The 23,918-nt window shown below is 40.3% G+C and overlaps 1 protein-coding gene across 1 annotated transcript in view; it reads right to left on the bottom strand.

Moving 5' to 3' along the window:
- The window catches only part of SH3BGRL2 (SH3 domain binding glutamate rich protein like 2), a 42,055-nt gene that overhangs the window by 6,255 nt on the left and 11,882 nt on the right, over positions 1-23,918 (bottom strand). The window contains exon 3 of the mRNA XM_052692449.1: positions 15,100-15,285. Coding sequence (XP_052548409.1) covers positions 15,100-15,285 — 186 coding nt within the window. The remainder of the gene's footprint in view (positions 1-15,099; positions 15,286-23,918) is intronic.

Below are 23,918 nucleotides of genomic sequence, written 5' to 3'. Positions count from 1 at the left end.
AATGTTACCATAAAGAATTTTATTTTATAGAAAGGTTGGGAAAAAAAAAAAGTTTCATTGTCATAACAGAATTCTGTGATTCTGTGATAACTATGCTCGTTTTAGGTTTGAGCTGCTTAAAATCAGTGTCTGATCTCAAAGTGTTACTACTGCTTTTACTGTTATTGCATAGGTCAACTGCTGCTCTTCTATCATCAGAAAGCTGATAGACTTCAGTTTTTAAGGAAAATAGTGAACAACAGAGCACAATTCAGTGAATTGGCAAATAGCAAGAAGCCAGGAAGTTTCAGGTTTTCTTAGCAGTTTAGTAAAGATTTCCTCTATGGCCACTGACAAACAATAAAAGCACCCAGTTCGGACTCCTTTCCTTCTACACATGGCTATAAAGTGGAATATTACTTCCCTACTTAACTACTTCTGACAAGTAAAATACCATGTATGTGTCAGGAAATGTCAGCTATATGCTCATTATGTGGCAATTATTTCTAAATATCTAAAATCAGTAGTTACACTTAACTTAAATGTATCCAGTAAGAGTATCTCTTTAAATATTGTCTGTGCACATGTACACTTTCAGTACAGAATAGTACAGGTAGTCTTTGCACCTCCACATACTTGCCATCTGCATGGTAGTGGTTCACAATGCTCCTGACCTCAAAAGTTAGTGCACCTTTTGCTCCTATCCTCTGATCTTTTCAGTTTTTGAGACTGATTTCTCATTGTAATAGTTACAGGTGCTGCTATCACTGAAATTCAACCTCAATTTTTGCCCAGCATTATCTGCTTTGCCCACTTGTTTCCTTCCACCTTTGCTTTCTCCTGAACCTGTAAACTCACAAGCCACCCACAATCACAGGAGACCATGTAAGTTAAGCAAAAGAAGCTCTAGATGAAAAGGAAAAAATCTTTCATTTGGCTGTCGTTGGAAGGCCATAATGGTGTATTGTATGGTGTATCATTATAGTAAGATTAAGAACCTTCTATCTTCCAACCAAAGTTTACTAAAGCCTAGCCTACCATCACTCATGTTTACATTTTGCCTTCTCAGCTCCTAAGTAGGAAGCAAAAAAAAATGTTTCTCCAAGTGTGATACACAATTTCCAATGAATGCCACCTACTCACTGGGCCCTATGAGAAATGCCAAGTTTATTTGCTTTCACTGCCAGGGGAGTTAAATGCCTGAAGGAATAAATTCACACCGGAGCATAGGAAATTACAATCTCCTGCACTGATCAGCATCATGGATTGGAAAATAGACCTTGCAGACAGATGCTGCTTATCATTATGAGCACAGAACTATTACCATTATATTTTAAAATGCTAACATATGGAGACATATGAGACAGTTGTAAGTTCCTTCCTTACTACTTTTAGGGACAGCCTGTTCTACCTAACTTTGACAACATACAATTAAATAGAGGAAATAGACATTTTTCCATTAATGAAAAATCCTTGAGGGTGATGAGCTGATGCTAATTTCTGATTTAACATATATCTAAACTTAATAGGCACAAAGTAAATCCAGATAAAGTTGACAGATCTCACAACTAGGCCATGGTATGAGCTGAAACATTACTGGAAGCAAAACCAACAATGCCACGGATGAAAAAAGAGCAATGTAATCATTAAATACCTAATTTTTTTTACCTAAATACTGCAGCTCTGCCAAAAGACAGTCAATTAAGCCCTTGACCTCTAAGAATAAAACCAGAAAATTGCACAGATGCTGCTAAATCTAAAAAGGATCCAGCCTGGCTCTGCTAAAGCAGATGAAAAGCCATGAGGAGCATGAGCTGTATAAGCAAGCACATGTGAAGACAGTATGATCTGAGAACTAGTCTTTTGTTTTCACCCTGGGTTTATCCTTACATGTGTCATCTGTCTCTGGAGACAAAGGTAGGGGAGCAGTGGATGAGTACAACCCACAGTGAGAAAAATAAGGGCACCCTTTTGGCATTCAGGCAGGTTTAAATTGGCTTAGGTTACTCTTTTTAAACCTGAAGACTGTAAGCAACCAACCTGCAGGCAGGCAGCTACAGCAAGCATTTCTGCAGCTGCATGGCTCAAGGCAAACATCATTTTCACAGCCTGCCAGGAGTTTTTTTTTTTCCTTTCAAAAGCACAAACAGTTTTTATGAGCCCCCAGTGACTTGTTTGACTCAGAAGTGTCCAAGAGAAGACCGCTCAGTTGAGTCCTCATCTTGCATCAGCATTTTCAAGTCCTATATTTTTTCCTAATCCTGATGTCTCAATCAGCTTTACATCCATCACCACTTAAGACCATGTTCTTTTCATGTTTTCATAAGAAATGTGAAAGAAAAACAGGGTGTGGAAATAGTGACAGCCAGAAAATAGCATCATAAGGATTAGAGATGCGTTCCTTGCTCTGACAGTGACTTTGCGACTGGCTCATGCACCAGTATCTATGAACATTAACCTCCAGAAACCAATCATCAAAAGCTTTCTGCAAGTGCTAATTATCAATTTTTACTTCCAGAAGAACGCCTAAGTTTATCCCACATTTTTGCTGACTATCAGATCTGGACTCACTATCTAAAAACACCCTGAAGGTTAACTAATGAGATGAACTAAGAATATGATTGCAAGAGCACAGAACCCAACACATTCATTCATTTTAAAATGAACAAAACATTGAACAACCTAAAGGTGATCAGCTAGAAGAAATTTCTCCCATGCTTTGAAATATCTGCATTACAAAACTCACTATAATGCTTTTGACACCTTCATGCTTTACTGCGGGTTAGGAAGAAAAAGCACCACACTTTCAAAGCAGCAGTAAAATTTCAAACAGGAGTTTTCTTATTAATGACTGCAATGAAAATATATGACCTCAAAATACTTTGAAAAAACATTACAAAAATGCATAATAACTCTATAAAATTTGACAGAAATCACTTCGGTAAGGCAGTTTCTTAAGAGATTTTTGAGAAACGTGATCTCAAGTACTATAGTCACAAGGACTCATCAGTTTTGCTGTACTCCTGTGTGTGGCAAGAGTTCAAAGTGAGTATCTCTGGCTTTCCTGGTAATATATGAAAGATAACATGTTCTAAATACACCCCATCATTCACCTGACCTTTATAAGGAGGTCTGTGGATATTTGAGCCAAATAGAAAGACAGTGACTGAGGCTGAGGAAGGAAAATGGTGCTAAGGTCAGGCAGGAGCACAGCACATTTGCAGTCTAAGGGGTTCCCCTTTAAAACACTCCATGGGACTCCTAAAGATGAAGTAACCCACCATCCACTATTTTTGGCAAGGCAATGGCTCCCTGCTCTGCACTGGGCTTCACTACCATGTCCTTGCTGCCAAATCCACAGGCACAGAGGCTTTGCTGGAGTCAGCAGAGTAGTGCTGTCTTGACCCTGGTGCACCCATGCCCTGGAGACACTCAGAAATCAGCTGATAAACTAAAAAAAATGCACAGATGTGGCAAACTGGCACCCACAGCCCCAGTGCAAAAGGCAGCTATGTGCACAGACAGAAATGTGGCTGTATTACTTATACATATCCTTGTGCTTCCCAGTGCTGCTAATTACACTTTATTAACATATAATACCATGGCAAATTTAGTAGCTAATAAAATAAATGGGACAGTGGACATGAATAATCAATGATAGAGATGCTCAATCCCTCTGGAAAAGTTGAAAAGACAAAAAAAATATGAGTGATAAATCATGAAGATGAGGGTTTGAAAGGTTACATAGAATAAGGAGTGCTAGACAGGATAAAAAAAATATCTCTGGATGGTTTGAGGGGATGGAAAAGCAATGGGACAACAAATGGGGTTGGTAAAAGGATATTTCAAGACAGAAAATGCTTAACAGGATACCAGCCACATGACTGCTTCAGACTTGGCTTCTCATCTGTAAAGGTGGCAGCAGCTTGATCACCAAGCAGTCTGACCAGGATACAGCCTCTGTTTTACCACCAGGGCAGTAAAGATGCAGGAGGAGCTACTGGAGAACAGATTAGCTGACATAATGAGCTCTCGCTTTGTTGAAAATAAACAAAGCTAACAACACTTAAGTTTCAAGTGCTCACCTTCAGAGCAATGCAAGACCTTGCTGGCCTTTCACGACAGTAGCATACAGCTCATTTTTGCTTTCCCTGCTCCTGTTGTGTGACTCCAACCAGGATAGAGACAGACTGTGTCTGAAAAGGTCTTCAGAAGCAAAGTTGCCCCAGGCGGTAATTCACATTCACTGCCCAAATGCTACAGTGAAGCAAGAGCTGCTTATTCTTTGACCTGGTAGACAAGCATTCTGGTAATTGGGATTTGATGGCTTATTACAACACAAATGCCTTACAGCTTCCTGGCATTTATGTGGGTTTTATGCCAGCTTATCCTGGTAGGAAAGCTGCTGGCCCCTGGGAAATCTCTGCTCTTTAGAAGTTCCACTTCCAGGCTAGCTTTTCTTTACTCAGCAGCAACCACCAAGTTGCTCACAAAGCTCAACCTGGCTACAGGAGCAGCTGCATCTTGACTATAATGCAGACTCTTAATGCGTGCTGTATTCCTATCGTTATGAGATCAGATCATTTGAATGTTGTGATTACAGACACTGCCATAAATAATGTGGCTGACCATTTGTTAAGCAGGTAAACTGAGACTTGTTTAAATAACACTACAATTGCTGCTAGAAAATATTGGCTGCACATCGAAGTAAAAACTGATGATGCTGTAGATCAGCGTAAATAATTGTCCTTCAAGGGTAATAACAAAAGAGTGATGGCATTGGGCCAAAGTAGAACATTAGCACAAAGCAAATTTTGTCTACCAGTCAGCAATTATGCAGACACTGTCTATACATTAATGCAACTGAGAATAGAAACTTTTTACCTACTGCAGTTTCAAAGACAGTGTGCACAGAGAGAAATGTTTCCAGTAAGCATTTTTAAAAGAGCAAGTTGGTTTTTTTTCACATTAGCTTTTAATTTGCAAGAAGAAAAAGAGGGAACTTGTTAAACATTTCAAACAGATTCTTACTGTTTATCAGGTGTTCACCACACAGAGAAGTAGAAAAACAAGCAGCCTGCCCAGTAGCCTGCACTGCTTTTTGATGCAGATTTTTAAAAATGTAATTGTTAATTGGACAGCATATAAAGAGACCTCTATTGCCATGCTTTTTTAACTTGTTTCTCTTTAGCAACCTTTTTTATTAAAACATATATATATATACGTGATCATGACCTTTCTATTCTTATAAAAGAGGCAAGGTACTCTTCAAGAAATAATGGGCAATTCATAATTTAAACACATTGAACAAGCACTCTGCTACTGACCAAGTGAATACTGTGAGCCATTGAGAACAAGCTGTTAGCATCCTTCCTAAAAAGGGCAGCTCAGTTCTCGGGGACAGATGACATTCATTCACTGATCTGATTAGGATTACAATGGAAAGCCTTACTCAGCACAGCTCTCCTTGGAGAATGAACATATGTGCACGTGTATTCTCAGTATTATATAAATACACAAAACTAAGAAAATCTTTCCTGCACAACACAGGGCAGTCTAAACATTAGTTTTCCATTAGCTAACTTCATGATAAGATCTCTGGACAGGGTTTTCAAAGAGCTTATATAACTGATTCTACAAAGCAATTTGTTAGTCCTCTCCCATGGGCTAAATACTTATTTCTGTAATCTCTCCAGTTGTAGCTTCCAAAAACAAAGGCTTTTATAAAAAGGAGGCCCATATCAGCTACAGCTCTACTATTTGGACAGTTACATGCTAAAATCAGGCTGTTATTATGTTTGCCATTCATTCAACAATCACTAAAGGATACACAGTCATCACATATCCAGGAGCTAACGTCCCTCACCTCTGCACAGGGAGTCCAAGCGCAGAAGGGCTTCTCAAAATTAAGATATCAAAGTGGTAGAATGCCCACCTGGGCAGGAAATATTTGAGTGTACATCCAAGAAATATGGATGATAACAGGTATGTCACTGTTGTGCACCTTCTAGCAATTTTTTTCAGCACCTTTACAGATAATCTTGAGTGAGATTATCATGTGCAGGAAGCTGAGTGATTGGACCTGGCCAGCACAGGTTCATGAAAGGCAAGTCCTGCTGACTAGCCTCACCTCTTCTATGATCAAGTGATCCAACTGGTGGATGAGGAAAAGGTCTTCAATGTAGTCTACCTAAACTTCAGCCAAGCCTTTGACTCTGTCACTCATGGTATTCTACTGGAGAAGCTGGCTGCTCGTGGACAAGTAGGCTCTGCTGGAGACTCACTAGCTGGAGTTCTGGGCCCAGAGACTGGTGATGAATGGAGTTAAATACAGCTGGCAACCAGTCACAAGAGGTGCACTTTGGCCACAACAAGCTCAGGCAACACTACAGGCTTGGGGTAGAATGGCTGAAAGACTGTGAAGAGATTAAGGACCTGAGGGTGTTGGTCTACACTTAGCTGAACATGATCCAGCTGTGTATCATGGTTCAGTAGGCAGTATTGGTGGAAGGTGAACAGTCAGACCAAATGACCTTAGAGGTCTTTTCCAACCTTAATGATTCTATGATTTATCATGTTGTTAAGCTGTTTCGATAATTTCAATGTTATCCAATCTGACAATGACAGAAGTTTGAAAGGAAGGAGGGGCTGAAACACCAGGGAGTGAACTGTGGTAGTCACCCTCTCACAAGAAACCACGGCTAAAAGATATAAATTAACCATCCTACACAAAAACTCTGCATGCACATATTTCATGTTGATCATGTTTCAAGGCACCTATAACTTTACAATGGACATGCCAACTACATTAGTTGATTTTCCTCTTAGAACATTTTATTTTTACTGAGACCAGGTGACATCTTAGAGCACTGAAGGAAAAATAATGGATTCCCCTCTTCCATTTGTTTCTTTTGGGAATGAGACTGTCAGAAACATCTTTCAGCCTTTTCTTTGTTTTCTTTGGTCTTTGGAAGAACAGAAATGGCAAGGTATTAAAGAAAGAAGAAAGCCACAAAAATTGTAATGGTACTGCAGTGAATTGATGTAATGTTTGCTTATAAATCAACTACAACTGCTGCATCTTCAAAGTGTTTTTTAAAATTTAATTATATTAGCATGATTACAAGTGGTACAATGGTGTAGTGTATTACTTGTTTCCATCTTCTTGTTCCCTGACCACCGCCATGGCCTTCTGTAGGTATTGCTCCAGTACACTGCTACATCCACATCCTGCACTATACTATGCACTCTCGGTGTATTACTGCCACTTAATGAGTTTTCTCATCCTTAGCATATTTTAGAAGCCCGGGTCTTTTACAGAAGTCAGTAGTCAAAGTCGTCCTGACCCACTAAAGAATAAATCCCTTTTCTCCAAAAAAGTATGGCAAAAGGAGAGCTAAGATCACAAACAAAACTGCTAGTGACCTATGTCTGTAGAACATCAATGTAATTTAAAAAAAAACAACAGTATTCTTTGCTATACTACAGTAACAGTTCTAGTTTTATACTGGTCATCTTTAATTCCTTCAAACTACATAAACACTCTGTATTACTCTACCTAGGAAATAGTATCTGAAAACAGACTAAGATATCTCCAAAATGTATCCAGTCTTTGACAGCTATTACCTTTAAATGGTGGGATAATTTACAGGAACATGCCTGCTACTTTACCTTGAAACAGCTATACATAATGTTCAGAAAGCAGAAAATTCAGGCTAAAACTGCAGTGCTCGGAAATTTACTCTCTCCGCTACAGTAAAGAAAATTTCAGCAGCATTAATCATTAATCTAAACAGACATTATACAATACCTGAGCAGTTCACTTGAACTTTTATCTAGTGAGATTATCACTCTTCTGAAGGCTAAACTGGACCACCAAGTTGTTGAGTTGGACAAGATCCATGTGAGGGTGCAAGGACCTGTATGCAGCCTTGCTGGATACCACATTAGCCTCACAACTGCCCTGGCTCCGGAGCTGAAGACCATACAACAGTCATGCTGGAAGGGCATTATGCCACTTTGCTTCAGGGTCCAAAGAAACAGCTTTCAAGCTCTGCACAACAAGATCCACAATGGCAGGCCAGAGCAGAAACTCTGGAATGATCTCTAGTCAGATTTCTTAAATTCTCTCTCTTTTCTCCTTATTAGAGAGTAGTTACCAGCTTGTCATTTTACACATTAAAAAAAAAAAAAAAAAAAAAAAAAAAAAGCATCTTAAAAAATAAAAAAGACAGAAATTTAACAGTACACAGAAATCACTGCAGCAGTATTTGACTGTGCACTGAATAGTTTCTTGAGAACACTGACCCCCTTTCATTGACCTATTTTATTTCTTTGTCTATAGGCCTTCACTGTTTTGACGGCGTTGATAGTCACATATTGCATTTCAGGGAAGGACAATAAATATCAAATATCTCTGTCTCTACTGCTGTGCCCACTGGACAGTGTATCAGTGCTTACCCTAATACACTAAACCATCTGGACAGCTTCCAAGAGGGGAAAAAAAAAAAAAGAAAGAAGAAGAGAAAGAAGAATCAGTCTGCTGAGCAAATATTTTCCCTACAACTCCCACCTGGAAACAGATTTCCTTTTAATTTTGGTTAGCCTAAATTTCAGACAATTTCACATCAGTGGCAGATTTTCTGTGTAGAAAACTATCACTGTTTCAAAGCACTAACTTGAACCTTTTTCAAGCTTAAAATCAGAGTGCAGCTTCACAGGGAAAGGGGCGATTTCTAATCTCCGGAACAGATCCAGGATTCACTTCTAGACTAACAAGACTGCAAATTCAAATGTGGAGATATAATAGAACAGAAGAAGGAGGTGTGAGACACAGGACTAAATTCAGACACCACTTTTTCAGTATTTCTTGCTTGCAACATTAAGAACTCCCCATGCCCAGTGTTCTGGCTACTGCTGATCCTGGTTGGATTTGTGTAGGTGCAGCTCCTCACCAATCAGGTGAAGAAGCTAAAGCCCTGCTCAGCGTCTACAAACTTCACTCCAGAAGCCACATGCCCAAAATTAAGGCATTTCAGTTCTTGACATCATATTATAGTCCCCCTGTGAATTTGCCTCAAATGTACCAGTCTGCAATGACCTCTCCATTTGCCTGGACTTTCCTGTGTTTGTGCAAGAAAGATAATAGTAAGCAGGGTAATTATTTATCCATTCATTTTTTCAACAGTGTTTTTAACCTGCAGGATACTGAATTGTTAGTGCCACAGTCTATGCTATCAGCAGTTCTTTACATAAGAATCTGAATAACTCATGAGCAAACTTACTGATCTGGCTGTTAGAGAAATATAGAATGAGAGATAGAGCACTGAATTTTTCTTTAACTTTGAAAGCAAATAATTGAGTTAGGAAAACTTAAAAAGTGAACTACAGTCTTTAATTTCTCGTTTTCTTTGGGTCTGGCCTTGATAACGCACCAACGTTCTGGCTGTTGTCCAGCAGCGCTTGCACAGCATTAAAGTCTTTGTTTCTAACTCTGCTCTCCACTGCCTCCTGCAGTGTAGTTGGGAAGGGACACAGCTGAGACAACTCCCTGAGCTGGCCATTGGGTATACCATACCATATAAATACATGCTCAGCAATAAACACAGGGAGAACTGTCTTCTAAGGTAGCCATTGTTCAGAGACTTGCTGGAGATTGGTCTGATTTTGGGATGTGATGAGTGACTGCGTTTGCATTATTTGGTGTTTTTTCACCTTTCCTTCACTTACTAAGCTGTCTCCCCTAACCTACAAGTTCTTCTCACTTTTGCCCTTCCTATTCTCTGCCCTGACCTGCTTGGAGTGTGAGATGAGCAAGCAGGTGTACTGTTGCTTGGTATTGACAGAGGTTAACTCATAGCAGCCTGCTTTGGCACCTGAACAGGAACTCAAGATGCATTCAGGACATCAATAGACTTGATAATAGCGTGCTAGAACAAACTTTTTACCTAGCTGTTATTTGGCAGGCTCTTACTTTCTGCTGCTGATCACAATGCTGTTCTCAGTCAAGTTTCTTGTTCTCTTACTTGCTCCTTTTCTTTCTGTATAAATGTGAAGGGTTGTTAATGGCTGCTTTCATCTTTTGCAGTGTTATCACTTAATTTTGCTTTGCCTGGGAGAGTTACGATAAAAAAATTGGCCTCCAGCCTAATCTTGTATGTGGTCCCTGCATTGCTACCATCCCAGTACTCTGGAACCATCTTGTGGAGACAATTGGCAAATAGCTCTTTCTCCTCTAGTCCAAAAGCCATTTCATGAAAGAAGGAAGAATGAAATCTTCTGCTCCTCCAGGACAGATGCTCCCACCCATATCACAATGGGCCTCCAGTTTCTTGAATACCCCTATGTAACCAAATTGCTAAGTATTATTGTATGCACTGCAGCTGATGATGACTTCACATAAAATTAAGTAGCCAGTTGGAAATGCTGTCCAGGAACATGACCCGAGAAAATCAATCCCTGGGTGGCAAGGTGCGTGAGCCTTGTAAAGGACTGGGTAAGTGTGCCAGTGAACAAACCTGAGCTAGCTTTAATGCCCAGCAGTCCAAGCCAACCCCTCTCCTGGATGACCACTGTAACAGATGGATTCCAAGTCATGGAAAAATGAACTGAACGGACACGTGATGAGGATGGCCCATAGACTAACTGAATGATACTTAAGTAGATATAAAAATACCAGGGGGAAGGAGGGTGTTGACGATGTATTGAACTACAAATAGTACAGAATAAGAAATAGAGATTTTACTGGGTCTGGCTGGCATAGAGTTGTCTTCATACTATGGTGCTTTGTTTTGGGTCTGTGACTGAAACAGCCCTGATAACACATCAGTGTTTTGCTACTGCTCCTCTGTGTTTGCACAGCAGCAAAACCTTTTCCATTTCTCATTGTGCTCCCTTCTTACCTCCCTCATGGGTAGGCTGGGAGTGGGCAACAGGTTGGGAGCATACACAGCTAGGACAGCTGATCCAAACTGCCCAAATAGATACTGAATGCCAGCAAGCAATAAAACAAAGTAGCTATTACTTTTAGACTAGGTTGGCATTGGTTCTCTTTTCAAGGTTGTGAGTGATCACATTTGCACCACTGGTTTTTTACTCCATCCTCCCCCTTTTCCTTTACCTATTACACTGTCTCACTGTCTCTATCTCAGCCCATAAGTTCTTTTACTCGTTCCTCTAATTCCACACTTGCTTGCCCTGGGCAGGAAGCTGTGAAGGGCCAGGGGCAGAAAGGGAGATGAGTGAAGAAGAATCTATGTAGGTTCTTAGCTGCTAGAGGAGGGGGAGGGAGCCACTGTTCTGTCCTCCATTACTGTACACAAGGACTCCAGTAAAACTCATTTGACAAATGGTAGAGAGGGATGTTCAATGTAAAATTATAATGTCTATCTACACTCTAGCAGTGGAGAGAACTAGAATTGTGCTGTCAAAAGGCCACACGGTACCTTCTGAGGAAAAAAAAGGTTCAGTTTTTACAGTCTTTCCAAAGTATCTTAATTTTACTTCTCTGTATGCAAAGTGTATAAGGAGCATGCACTCAAGCACTGACATTTCCTAACTCTTTCATGATACTAGCTATAGCAAGGTAACTGTAGTCATCTCAGATTCACACAACTGTAAATTAAATGAGGTTCATGTGCATGGTGTCTGAAATATAGACTACTTCTCTCATAGACATACAATATTACAGCAATGTCACTAAATGAAATAACAGATTGTAGAGTCACAGAAATATCCAAATTATCATAGTGTCACTGCTTCGACATAATACTGGATTACCAGCAAAATGATTTGTGTTATTGTCTGCTCTCTACTCTTATCTAGCTTGCTCACAGGAAATAAAAAAATGATTCTCACTGAAAAAAGTTCCTATTTCAATATCCCATTAACCAAGCTTTTTACTGAAAAATTGGAAAGTGGATGTCAGATTAAGAAAAAGACAGATGAATGATCATATCTGCAATTACAACAGCTCAGGAAAATGTCACTGTCTCGCTTATGCTTCAAAACATGGAATTGGTCTGTTAATGCCAGAAGGATCCCCCTCCCTGCATTTTGCATGTTTGTTTGGAGGAGAGGGGGATGAGTCTCTCCTTCTCAAACCTTTCTCCTCTCTATACCAGCTATCCCATATTCTAATGGACAACACCAACACTTCAGGGATACTAACTGGAAACACTGAAGAAAAACTTCAGTTGCATTCTAAAAAGTTATTATTTCAAATAGTAATGACTTTTCACAGGAAAAAAAACAAACAAACAAACAAAAAAAACTGTATGCTATGAACATAACATGTACTCAGGGTTCCTATGTCATACCCCTATGAATCTCTCTTGAAACTGTGAACAAAAGCATATTTTGCTTTTCCTTGTCTAGCCCTCATATTTTTATGGAAACAGCAAAGGATCTGATCAGTCTGTATTCTAGGTCTGCATTGTCAGTGATAATGTGCAAGTCAGACAGAGTACATAGGTAGCTCCTAGTAGTATGCTGAGACTGTGGAACTGGCAGGAACAGAAAAAAGACAGTATTGGTTAATAGAGCATAATGGAATAGAAACTGGCTGGACATAAATCAGGAATGAAAGCTTCAATGTAACAGAATTAACAAGTTTTTGTGGTTATTTTTTAGTTTAGTTTTTAAATTATGCAGTAGTATTTTTGTTGTTGTTTAATATTATGTAAAGATTAACCAATGAAAATCCTCACTGTGAAAATCAGAAAGGGGACATGATGTGTAATGCCTGCTGATTTCATCTAACTTCTACAATGTTATAATCTCCTTTCTAGCACTGACATCCTTTGTCTCCTGCCTAATGTCCTGCTTCCCTTTTACCTGAGAACTTCATTAATTAATGCTAGCAGGATAACTGATGAACTTTGAAGATCCAGCACATACTTTTTCCTTCATCCCAGAAAATATGTTGCTTTGAAAAAAAACCAAAAAACAAACAAACAAAAAAACCAAACATATTTGCTCCTTGAAGGGATTCATGTAGCCAGTGAGGTCTAGTAAGATTAACTCTGCTCCAGAAGAGCTATCAGCTGAGCAGACAGATTAACAAGATCATCTCACGTGCTGCATGACATCTTCTGCCTCGCTAATTCCAAACTGCAATTTCTAAGACTTTTTTTAAAACATACCATAAAGAAAAACTGCAAAGATGCAGAATCGATACGAAACAACTGCTTAGAACACTGCACTACCCAAGTTCACTAAAATCACACTGAACAATATAAATGCTGATATCCACAAGTGAGGAGCTGCTACAAGAGTGTCAAAATCCCTTCTGTGTCCCAGATAATTTTCTTCAATGGACATTTTATATTCTGAAGTAGGAAGGTGTGAGTTAAATAGCTGAGGTAGGAGGTCTTGTACTGGCCTTGTTTACATATCAGAGGGATGTTAAATATCTTTCTTCAAAAAAGCCAGTTAGCTGTTAATCATATACAATTTGGTGAAAAGACTGAGAGGGAACCTGATTAATGTTTATAAATATCTAAAGGGAGGTGGGGGACAAATGGATGAGGCCAGGATCTTCCCGGCAGTGTGTATCAATAGGAGCGGCCTAAAACTTGAATATAAGAAGTTACAAACAAATATGTGATGTTTAAGACACACCTGTGCAACCTATTGTAGGGGACCAGCACTAGCAGGAGAGTTGTTGCACTCAGTGATCTCTCGAGGTCCCTTCCAACCTCTGCAATTTTGTGATTCTGTGTAATTTGTTGCAGAGGATCCTGAATCAGTTCTTGTGCTCTTCCTGCATTAAGCTAGCCATCACAGTGCAGCTAACAGGTTCTCAGCAGATCTGAATGATCCATCAGCTAGCAGCAGCTTACTTGCACTGCAGTAGAGTCAGACAGGAGTAAGTTAGAACTAGCTTGGATGTCTCTTCATCCCGTTGTATCCACGTTTACCCTGATCCATCTATTACAACCCAAACACAAACTTTCCTGTTTCATCCTCCTACTAAACTCACATACAAACCTTATAAAATCACTTCTTGATGCATCGAGAGTGGTACATTAAATCAGGGGGGTCTCCCATCAGAAAATTCAGTAAATACCTTAAAACCTGCCTCCTGAAGGATATACAAATCATACAGTTGAAGTACAAAAGAATGTAGCAAGGAAGAGAGGACACAGATCTTTTTAGATTTTGTTCTAAGGAGAATCTAAGTTCTGGGAAGGTTTTCCCCAGAAAACCTCAGGGCTGCAGACTAAGTAGGGAAATAAAACATCCATATGGTGCCATTCTTAATGTAACAGTCCAAGGCTACCACTTCAGCTTGCACTAGCTGATATAGATGTTATTGCAGCTCACACCACCAGAGAAATCAGTTCACCCATCAATTTGTTGTCAGATTCACAAGCTCTCAAGATTATTAGTTTTTCAGCAGAAAAAGTGTCATGTTGCTTCTCTTAAGGGAAAAAATAAAACTATTTTACAAATCAAGTAGCAAATAGCATTCAATTTTCCTAGGGATTCAGACTGCAAGGGTTCTTTGAGCATAAATGAAATTTGCACTATAACAGCAACACAGAGGGAGCTAAATTATAATAACAATATGACTCAATCTAGTCAATGTTCTCAATTGTGGTACCAAAGATTTCCTTCCAAATTTTTGCTACCCTCAAGTAGCAAAACCAGAAATCACCATAGTTCAGTGGTCTAACAAAAGAACTTTACCACCAATAGGTTGTACATTAATCTAGGTACTACTGAAGAAGCTCAACAGCAAGTTTTGCCTATTTAGAAGGCCAAGAGGGTATACAATGGTTTTGATGTTGTCCCACTCTATGTTCTTATCTCTAAATCAGAGAAGTATGGATTTGAAGGTTTACTAATAAGTGGATAAAGAATTGGCTGGATGGTTGAAGCACCATCCATACATGTTGTAGTCAGCTGCTCTATGTTCAGGTGAAGGGGCCTTGGGCAAGATGTTCTAGTGCCTGGTTTAGTGGTTGGCAATACTGCCCACAGCAGCAGGGTTGGAACTAGATCATCTTTAAGGTAATCTTCTCAATTGAAGCCAATCAATGATCCTATAATTCCAACATGCTAAGGTATTAGGGTATACAGCCACACTGTTCATTGACAACTGTAACAACTACTTACTCCACAGTATCGATCATCACTGAATATCTGTGGTGGCAATGGATTGCCTTGTGCAGGCTGCCTGTCCTCAGGAATATTTTTATACATCCACTGTCTTTTCTCCTCTGACATCGTAATATCCACTTCTTCAAACTCTATGCGATTGGCTTCTAGAAATCTCACCACATCTTGTTGCCTCTTCTTTATCTAGATGAAAGAAAAAAAACCAAAAACACAATACATGAGAGCAAGTCAACCATAACCCAGATATGTTACACACCTGAGTACATTCCTTCTCTCCTGTCCTACTTCCACATGACAGAAAGTCAAGAACTCAGGAAGAAAGGGGAATTTTTATTTCAGTTTTAAGTTCATAGACATTAAACACTGCTGTTTCTCTACAAGTTGACAAAGGTTGTACCTTCTCATCCCATTTTTAGAAGGCTGTCTCTCTAGTTCCACTGTGGAATTTTCAGCCTTTCTCTCTGATGAATCTTTAAAAAGATAAATAAATGAAGTGTGTGAGAACAACAAGTAGAAATTAAAAGATATAGCTGGTTTTCAAAACGACTGGGGGCTAAATTTTTGAAGCATAAAGACAGGTAGAAATGTAAGGTAAGCAACCTAGCAAATCTGAGAAAAGTCCACTCCTATAGGTGATCACTGAGATAGACATGTTGGCATGCGTGAAAAAAAAAAAAACATCAGTTGCACATATTTGTTTTCCTAGACACCAAGATATCTCATAAAAATGCAGCTCCATGGTTCCCTGAACAAGGCTTGTTGAATCTTTAATTAAGAGCGTCCGTCTGCATAATGCATGTGTCTAAAAATAAGCATGATTTCATCTCTTGAAAATTAATTTCACCACAAAAAAACGCACTAGGTACATAATAAATATGCGGGGTTTATTCCCTCCAAAGAGATTATCATCTTCATATGAAAGCCTAATAGAGGCAAAACACCAAAAGTTTTTAGCTCATGGCAGTTAAGGTCAGCTCTTAACAGCTTGCAGGGCTTCAAGCAAATCCATCAGGTAAAGATCATCTCTGCCTCAAACAGGATGTGATAGCACGACAGCAGCCTTTGAAAAGAAAGTCTGCAGAGCTGAGGAAAACTAGCTGTGCTCATCTGTCTCAACCTGCTCTGCATTCTCTTCAGTTCATTTTGTATTTTCTGCATCTACTTAATGAAACAATCTCCTTCAGAAGGAAGCTATATGCTGTGTTTTTACAGCTATAATCAACTGCATTATTTGAAGAAAAAATATCACTTTAATAATTTTACAGTATTCCTGGAGTGTTGTATCCACACAGTTGCTGATTGGCATAAAGCCCAGGTGGATGAATCATGCCTGCGGGCATCATATGACCCAAATACTATCTGGAAATCAGGATCTTTAAAGTGCATGTGCTAGCTGCTCTTGTCACACATCCCATTGCATCCACCTAAATGCAGCACAAAAACACACATCTTTTGGAGGTAACAGTGATGGTATCTTTGCTCATTTGAACTAAGAGAGTAGCCATCTCAACAAACCAGAAATACAAAAGTCTTAAATGATTACTGCCTTTCTACGTGAATTTGTAGCTGTTGGGTTTTTTTTGTTGGTTGTGGTGGTGTTTTTTTCTCTATTTCTTACATAAGCTATATTAGTTTTTAGGCATACCATAAAAGAATGACTTTTTCATACAGAAGGCAGCTCCAAAAAGTTGCATGAAATTAATACCATGTCCATAACAGGTAAATTCCTGCATCGTCATCACTGCTGGCACCAATACTTGACTTCTACTGCCTCCCTAAAAATTGTGATAAGGAAATTTATGGTCAATGTAGGAGCAAAGTTTCAAGAGAAGACCAAAGTAGGATTTATTTTATTTTAATGGCGATTAACAAGCATTTATTAAAATAGAAATAAGACACCTAAAGAAACATGTGGAGATGTCATTTGTTTGCAATGAAGTACTGCTAAAACCATCTTGAATTCTGCCTCTATGGCATTCATCAGCTTCACAGGTTGGTCTAGCCAGCAGATGACAGAGCAGCATCCCAGTGCAGAGCAGCATGCCCTCGCCAAGTCTTTCAGACCTGCACTCCTCAGAGTGGCCGTGCACTGACTGCACAGTCGGGACAATCCCTGGCATGCTGTGACATTCAAGTCACTGCCGTAAGCTGTTTGTGAGACTAAGGCAGCCTTGGGCAAAGCTTTCCATGCCCAAGCCACATTTTGCTGTATATGTAATCATTTCATCTGCTGTCTGCCAGTTCACTATAAAGCGAACTGCAGCTCAGTTTTAAGCAGCTCCCTCACATTTTACCCTTCACACTATGAGAATTCTCCCACAATCACACACTTCCTAATCTCTCTCTTTTATTTTTATAAAACTAATTAAGATGTTGAAGGGAAATAAATTGGTTGGGGGGTTTTTGAGCCAGAAGATTTGCAATTCTGCACACGACATCTGCAGGAGTTATCAGCTGTGGATGTGGCAGCTGTATAAATTGAAACAAAATGCCTTGAAAAATTTTAGGCATAGAAGCAACATCATCTCCTCCTCCAAGTGATTTGATTGAAGTTTGTAAACTGAAGCAGGAGAAATGCTTACATTAAAAATCCTATTAAATTATGCCTTGTTATTTAAGATTGATGCTCAGAGCATCTGTGGCAACTGAAACCAGCTGATTGTTCCCCAAGAAAACCACAGGATCTTTGTCTTCCCATACAACTGGATCTGTGCCTCAGGCATGCGTCAGCCTCACAATCCTGCCTGTAGTTATTGTTTGTGATTACTCCAAGCTAAAAAAACCTCCAGCATTCAACCAAATAAAGCCCTCAGCAGGCCAACATGCCCCAAAGGGCAGTGACAATTCCTCCTCCCTCACTAGCCTACACAGAGGACCTGAGCTCCTGCCCAAAGCCCAGGGAGGATTAATGCAGCCTCAGGTGACAAACTAGGTGCACGCTTTAGTCCTCTTCATGCAACTAAGCTTTGCACCTTGCTTCTTCCTAGCTTTCTAGGACTCAATGCAACTTAAAGGATCCTGAAAAAAAGTGTTCATACAATCAGAAATACCATGATCACAAAACCTCAGTTTATGGCTATTTATATAATAATTTGTGAAAGCATTTATATCCTTACATAACAGACTGCCTTAGCACCAAAATATTTTGCTTTTGATACATCTTAAAGTATCACAAGATGCTGAAAGATAAACCATGAAAATAAACACCCCCTGTGAAGTCTCAAAATACTCCACACTTCATTCTATATTCCATGAAACTCCAGCTTCAATACGCAACCTATGCCTCTCATCTCAAAGCATGCAATTAAACATAGATTTGTTTTTTTAATTCCCTTGTAGTTATGAAATCAATATTATCCATAAGCGCAAACACGAATAGGCACTATTATATCTTTTGGTTAAGCAGCAACGCTGATCATGAAACAAAAATCAGTATCTCTTTACATGAAGTTATTCTAATCTCTCTCCAGCACGGCAGAGAAAATTCTAAGCTAACAGTCTGCTATGATAATCCAATGGCTGTCTTTCATGTTCTAAGCAGGATGATTGTTTTCTGAACTTCTGCTTTCATGGATTTAGTCTTGCTTTTAATTTACATTTCTATTCACTCACAAATATAAGACAGGAAAGAAACACTCAAAGATGTCTCCATTCATCCCCGCATTGGAGACAGTTTGCTTAGGTGGATTAAAAAACAGCAATAATAAACTGTGCATTCTGATAGACAGAGTTGAAATGAGTTAATCACTAGTTCAGTAGCTCAGTATACAAAAAAAAAGCCCACCTCAGCTAATATATACAGGCCTTCTTCCCTGTCTTTCATTTCTTCATTTAATATTGTCTCCCACGACATCCTTATAACAAAGCTGAGGAAGTGTGGGATAGACGAGTGGACAGCAAGGTGGGTTGAGAACTGGCTGACTGGAAGAGTGCAGAGGGTCGTTGTTGGTGGTGCAGAGTCTGGTTGGAGACCTGTAACCAGTGGTGACCCCCAGGGGTCTGTGCTGGGTCCGGTCTTGTTCAACATCTTCATCAGTGACCTTGGTGAGGGGATAGTGGCCACCCTCAGCAAGTTTGCTGATGACACGAAGTTGGGAGGATTGGCTGACACGCCTGAAGGCTGTGCTGCCATTCAGTGAGACCTGGATAGGCTGGAGAGCTGGGCAGAAAAAAACCAGATGAGGTTTAACAAAAGCAAGTGTAGAGTCTTGCATCTGGGGAGGAATAATTGCATGCACCAGTACAGGATGGGGGATGAGCTGCTGGAGGGGAGCTCTGCAGAGAGGGACCTGGGTGTCCTGGTGGACGACAGGTTGGCCATGAGCCAGCAGTGTGCCCTTGTGGCCAAGAGGGCCAATGGCTTACTGGGGTGCATTAAAAACAGCGTGGCCAGCAGGTCGAGGGAGGTGATCCTCCCCCTCTACTCTGCCCTGGTAAGACCTCATCTGGAGCACTGCGTCCAGTTCTGGGCTCCCCAGTACAAAAAAGACAGGGACCTCTTGGAAAGAGTCCAGCGGAGGGCACAAAAATGGTGAAGGGCCTGGAGCATCTCTCCTATGAGGAAAGGCTGAGTGAACTGGGTCTGTTCAGCCTTGAGAAAAGAAGACTGAGAGGGGACCTGATCCAGGTCTATAAATATCTGAGGTGTGGGGGGCAGAATGGCGAGGCCAGACTCTTTTCAGTGGTGAGTGGAGACAGGACAAGGGGAAACGGCCGGAAACTGCAGCATAGGAAGTTCCACACAAATGTGCGCAAGAACTTCTTTACAGTGAGGTGACGGAGCACTGGAACAGGCTGCCCAGGGAGGTGGTGGAGTCTCCTTCTCTGGAGATGTTCAAGACCTGCCTGGATGCCGACCTGTGCGACCTGCTGTAGGGAACCTGCTTTGGCAGGGGGGTTGGACTCGATCTCTAGAGGTCCTTTCTAATCCCTACAGTTCTGTGATTCTGTGATTCATGATGATGTGCAGCAGGTACAGGAGACTACACCACAGTCTGCTTTGCAGATAATGCTTCAGAGGCACTGTCAGGCCAGACGGGACCATTGGGATTATCTGGTCTGACCTTTAGCATCCCTGAATTAATTTCTCTTAGGAGTAGGAAATTTCTTGCAAATTGTTTTCCCCTAAGCTCCATTCCTGAACTGTAAATGACAGAGAACCTGCAATGTTTTCTAATTGTTCCCAAAGTTAATTGTCTTTGCTTAAAATCCCTGCCTGCTTCAATTCAGAATTTACTTCACCTCCAGATTTCAGCCACTTACACTTCCATATTTTTTCTATTAGACTGAAAAAAACTCTTTTACTATAAGATTACTGCTTCCCGTACAACTTTAATCAGCTCAGGTCACTGCTTAACCATCTCCCAGCTAATCTGAACAGTGATGTTCAGTAAAAACAAAATATCTATTTCTCCCTTAACAGCAGAATAACAAAATGAGGGTGTTATCATCACCAATCATGCCCAGAATGGCCTAGAAATTCAGCAAAATTAGATGAGAGCCTACAAATGCACTTTAGAAGTCTGACAATTATGAAGCCAAAATGCATCGATTGAGACTTGAGCATCTCAAGGCAGAGGTGGTCCTGCTGTTCCTTTCCTTCTCAAACCTGGTCAGTCTTTCCTGATCCATGCCCTTACCCCAGTGCTGCAGCAGTCACACTATCCCCTCACTGACTCAGCTGAGAATGGAATGCAATGCATTGGGCAGGGGCACCTTCAGCATACAGCACAATGACACAGCTAAGCAGATCTCACTGTTGGCTGTCATGGAGGTGGTGCAACATTGCTCCCTCCTATCATGCAGCTCCTACAGCTTCCCCTGCAGCAGCATAATGCAGGAAACGGTGGGACAAGGGAGGGAGAGGCAGTCAGGTTTTACCATCTGCTCAGTCTTTATCAGTAGCAAAACCACACCCCAAGAAGACTCAGCAGAAGCTGAGCATGACAAGCAACAGGTCCCTGAAATACAAACTGAAAAAGCAGTATTTTGTAACACAAACACACAACCCAGCTCACTGCCACAGCTGAAAACACCAGACGTGGAGCCATTGCCTTTTTAAGTCAAAAGAATATACCCAAAGGGATTGTTGCACTGAGAATTGCCACTGTCATCTCACACACTCTGAGATTAACACGCAAATCCTCACAGTTCCATTACATTTGCAACATGCAGCAACTGAGCTTCTGCTGAACATCTTTCTCTGCTTGGCTGGAGAGCACAAGTGGCCCTGGCAATTTTTATTGCAGAGAGATGGCAGGGCTGTGACACAAAGATTCAGATGATTAATTCATTGTTCTTGGCACAGGAAAATAGAGCTCAGCCACACACACAGGGAAAAAGGAGAGGAGAAACTGTGCCTTGATGGAGGAGGGTAGGAAAAAAAAAAAAAAAGATAGAAAGTCAGTATTTCTTTGCTGGTGGGAATACTTACATAAGTGGCTAACTGCCAAAGTCACCACTACGTTACACGATAGAAGAGTCTCCTCGGAACAGACCCCCACATAGCTCAACACTTCATCCATCCTGAAGAAAAACTATATATTCATATTTCAAAATCCTAAAAATTGACCCCAGAATGTTTCAGGCTGAAAATAAATAGAGCAGTCCCTGAGCAGCAGCCACATGCAGCCTGCAGTGCCCAGGGCTACACTAGCAGCAATCAGCCGCTTGCATACAGAGGCATAATTAAGGACATACCATATGAAATAGTTATGAAGCTGGGAGGGCAATCTGCTCAGTCTGCTCAGCTTAATGTAAAATCAGTCTGCAGATCCCTGGGAGCTGCTGAGACACTGCTTTGTGAGGCAATCTGCATACCTTTACCTCTGCACAATACTTAGTAGGCGACCTCTGAAAGAGTCCAGTATTTCCAAAATGCAATTACAGCTGAGCCAGGTTTGGGTTTTAAGACTCCTCACTACATGCAGTGAGCAAAAGAAAACATCTTTAGTTATTTCTGTAAAAAAAAAAACAACAAAAGAGAGTAAAATTTGCTCCATGCCCAATGCCTGCTAGCCTCATCTTCATATTGTTAGATGCTGAACTGTGATAAAATACATTTAAATCATAGAATCGTAACATAGAATGGCCTGGATTGAAAAGGACCATTAAAATCATCTAGTTTCAAACCCCCTGCTATGTGCAGGGTTGCCAACCACTAGACCAGAGCCACATCCAGCCTGGTTTTGTGTAGAAATGTTTCTACTACAAGTTGAAGGGGAACAGTTATTTAGGACAGTTTGTAAGAAAATTTTATTCTCTGTTTGAGTAAACACAAAGGAGCCTTCAAAATAACTGAAGGTGAGTGCTGAGGGGGGTTCCTTTTTTCAGTGGGTCTGTAATGGAGAAGCAGAGGCAGACAGAGACCAAACAGAAAGGGGAAAGACCAAGAAGATAGATAAATAAACAAATACACACATACATACATACATACATACATACATAAAGGAAGGTTATTCAGAAATATCAACTACCAGCACCACCACGCAGAGATGGTGAAAAGACATCAATGCGAAACCAAAAAATAGCATTGCTTGTGAAAATAAAAAATGGCTAATACAAAGCAAAACCTGGAAACTTTGCAACAGGAGCTGAGCCAGACCTCGGAAGTTCCAATGACATTGGAGCCTTGGTGGCCAGCACAGAGCAGAAGACACCATGAGTGGTTAGTGAGCATGGCAGGGATAGGCTGATGGTTAGACTTGATGGTCACAGCAGTCTTTTCCAACCTTAACAATTCTATGGATCTCTGAGCATCCTGCAAGGCGTTAGGGATTCATAAAGCATGTTGTCAGTTCCATCCTCCTGAAGGAACCATCCTGCAGGACTAGAATAACTCATTTCAAAACACTAACGCATCAAACCATGGCTGGCAGCTAACTTCTTTCACGATACAGACATCTTTGCTCATGGTTTACCATATGTTTCAGTGATTCAAGAGGCTGGTTAAAAAGAAAGTGCTATTTTCATGCACTTTTCCAACAGACATCTCTCAAAGTTGCCAGAGAATAATTTGGAACTCCTGTTTAGTATTCTACACTAAACTCCCTCTGTGCTATTCTCTTTTGTCAAATTGGCATGTTTATAGCAAGTTTTTTGCATTGTGAAAGAAACTCTTCCAGCTAGTAACATCTATCTTCCTTTTCAAAATGCGTGCATAAACATGACAACTGAAACCCTTACTCATTCACCTCTCTTTAGTGATAGCAGAGTTTTCCTCCTAACAAAATATAAGCTGTTCTCTGACCTTCACATTATATCATCTTTATTCATATGCTTATTTCTGTAGGTAGATTCTGAAGGGTATCCTTTCTTCCCAGTAAAGTCCCAGTTCAGCAAGTAGATAAGAAGTTGCCAAGTTTGGAACTACAGTAAATTCAGTCCTCAGCTCTATAATGCAGAGTAGAAAACTGATCTTGGAATCTCACAGTCTCCCCCAGTTGGTAGAGAGTAGTTTGGTGCACAAAAGTCCAGTACTGCTATGGTTGAAAACTTGTAGAGTTTTAGAGGTGTCAGTTAGTGTGAATCATGCTTGCTTGGTTGAATTATGATTTTTTTTTTTTTTTTTTTTTTTTTGTGGGAAATAAAACATGATAGCTATGTTTAGTTAATTTTCTTAGAACATATTAAATATCTGGTTGTTGATTAGAGTGAAAAAGCACTGAAGAGAGCCATTTCATAAGCATGCTTTGGAAGGTATGCAAGTGTTACAATACTCAAATTCTGCAAAGAAAAATAAAACACACAAAAGAGTCCCCTAACAAATTCATTTACACTTCCTTTTATGTAATATGTTTATCACCCAGACTTTTAAG

This window comes from Tympanuchus pallidicinctus, unplaced genomic scaffold (assembly GCF_026119805.1).
Source record: "Tympanuchus pallidicinctus isolate F22 unplaced genomic scaffold, pur_lepc_1.0 scaffold1, whole genome shotgun sequence".
In the NCBI taxonomy this organism is placed as follows: domain Eukaryota; kingdom Metazoa; phylum Chordata; class Aves; order Galliformes; family Phasianidae; genus Tympanuchus; species Tympanuchus pallidicinctus.
This window is presented reverse-complemented; position numbering and strand designations above follow the sequence as displayed.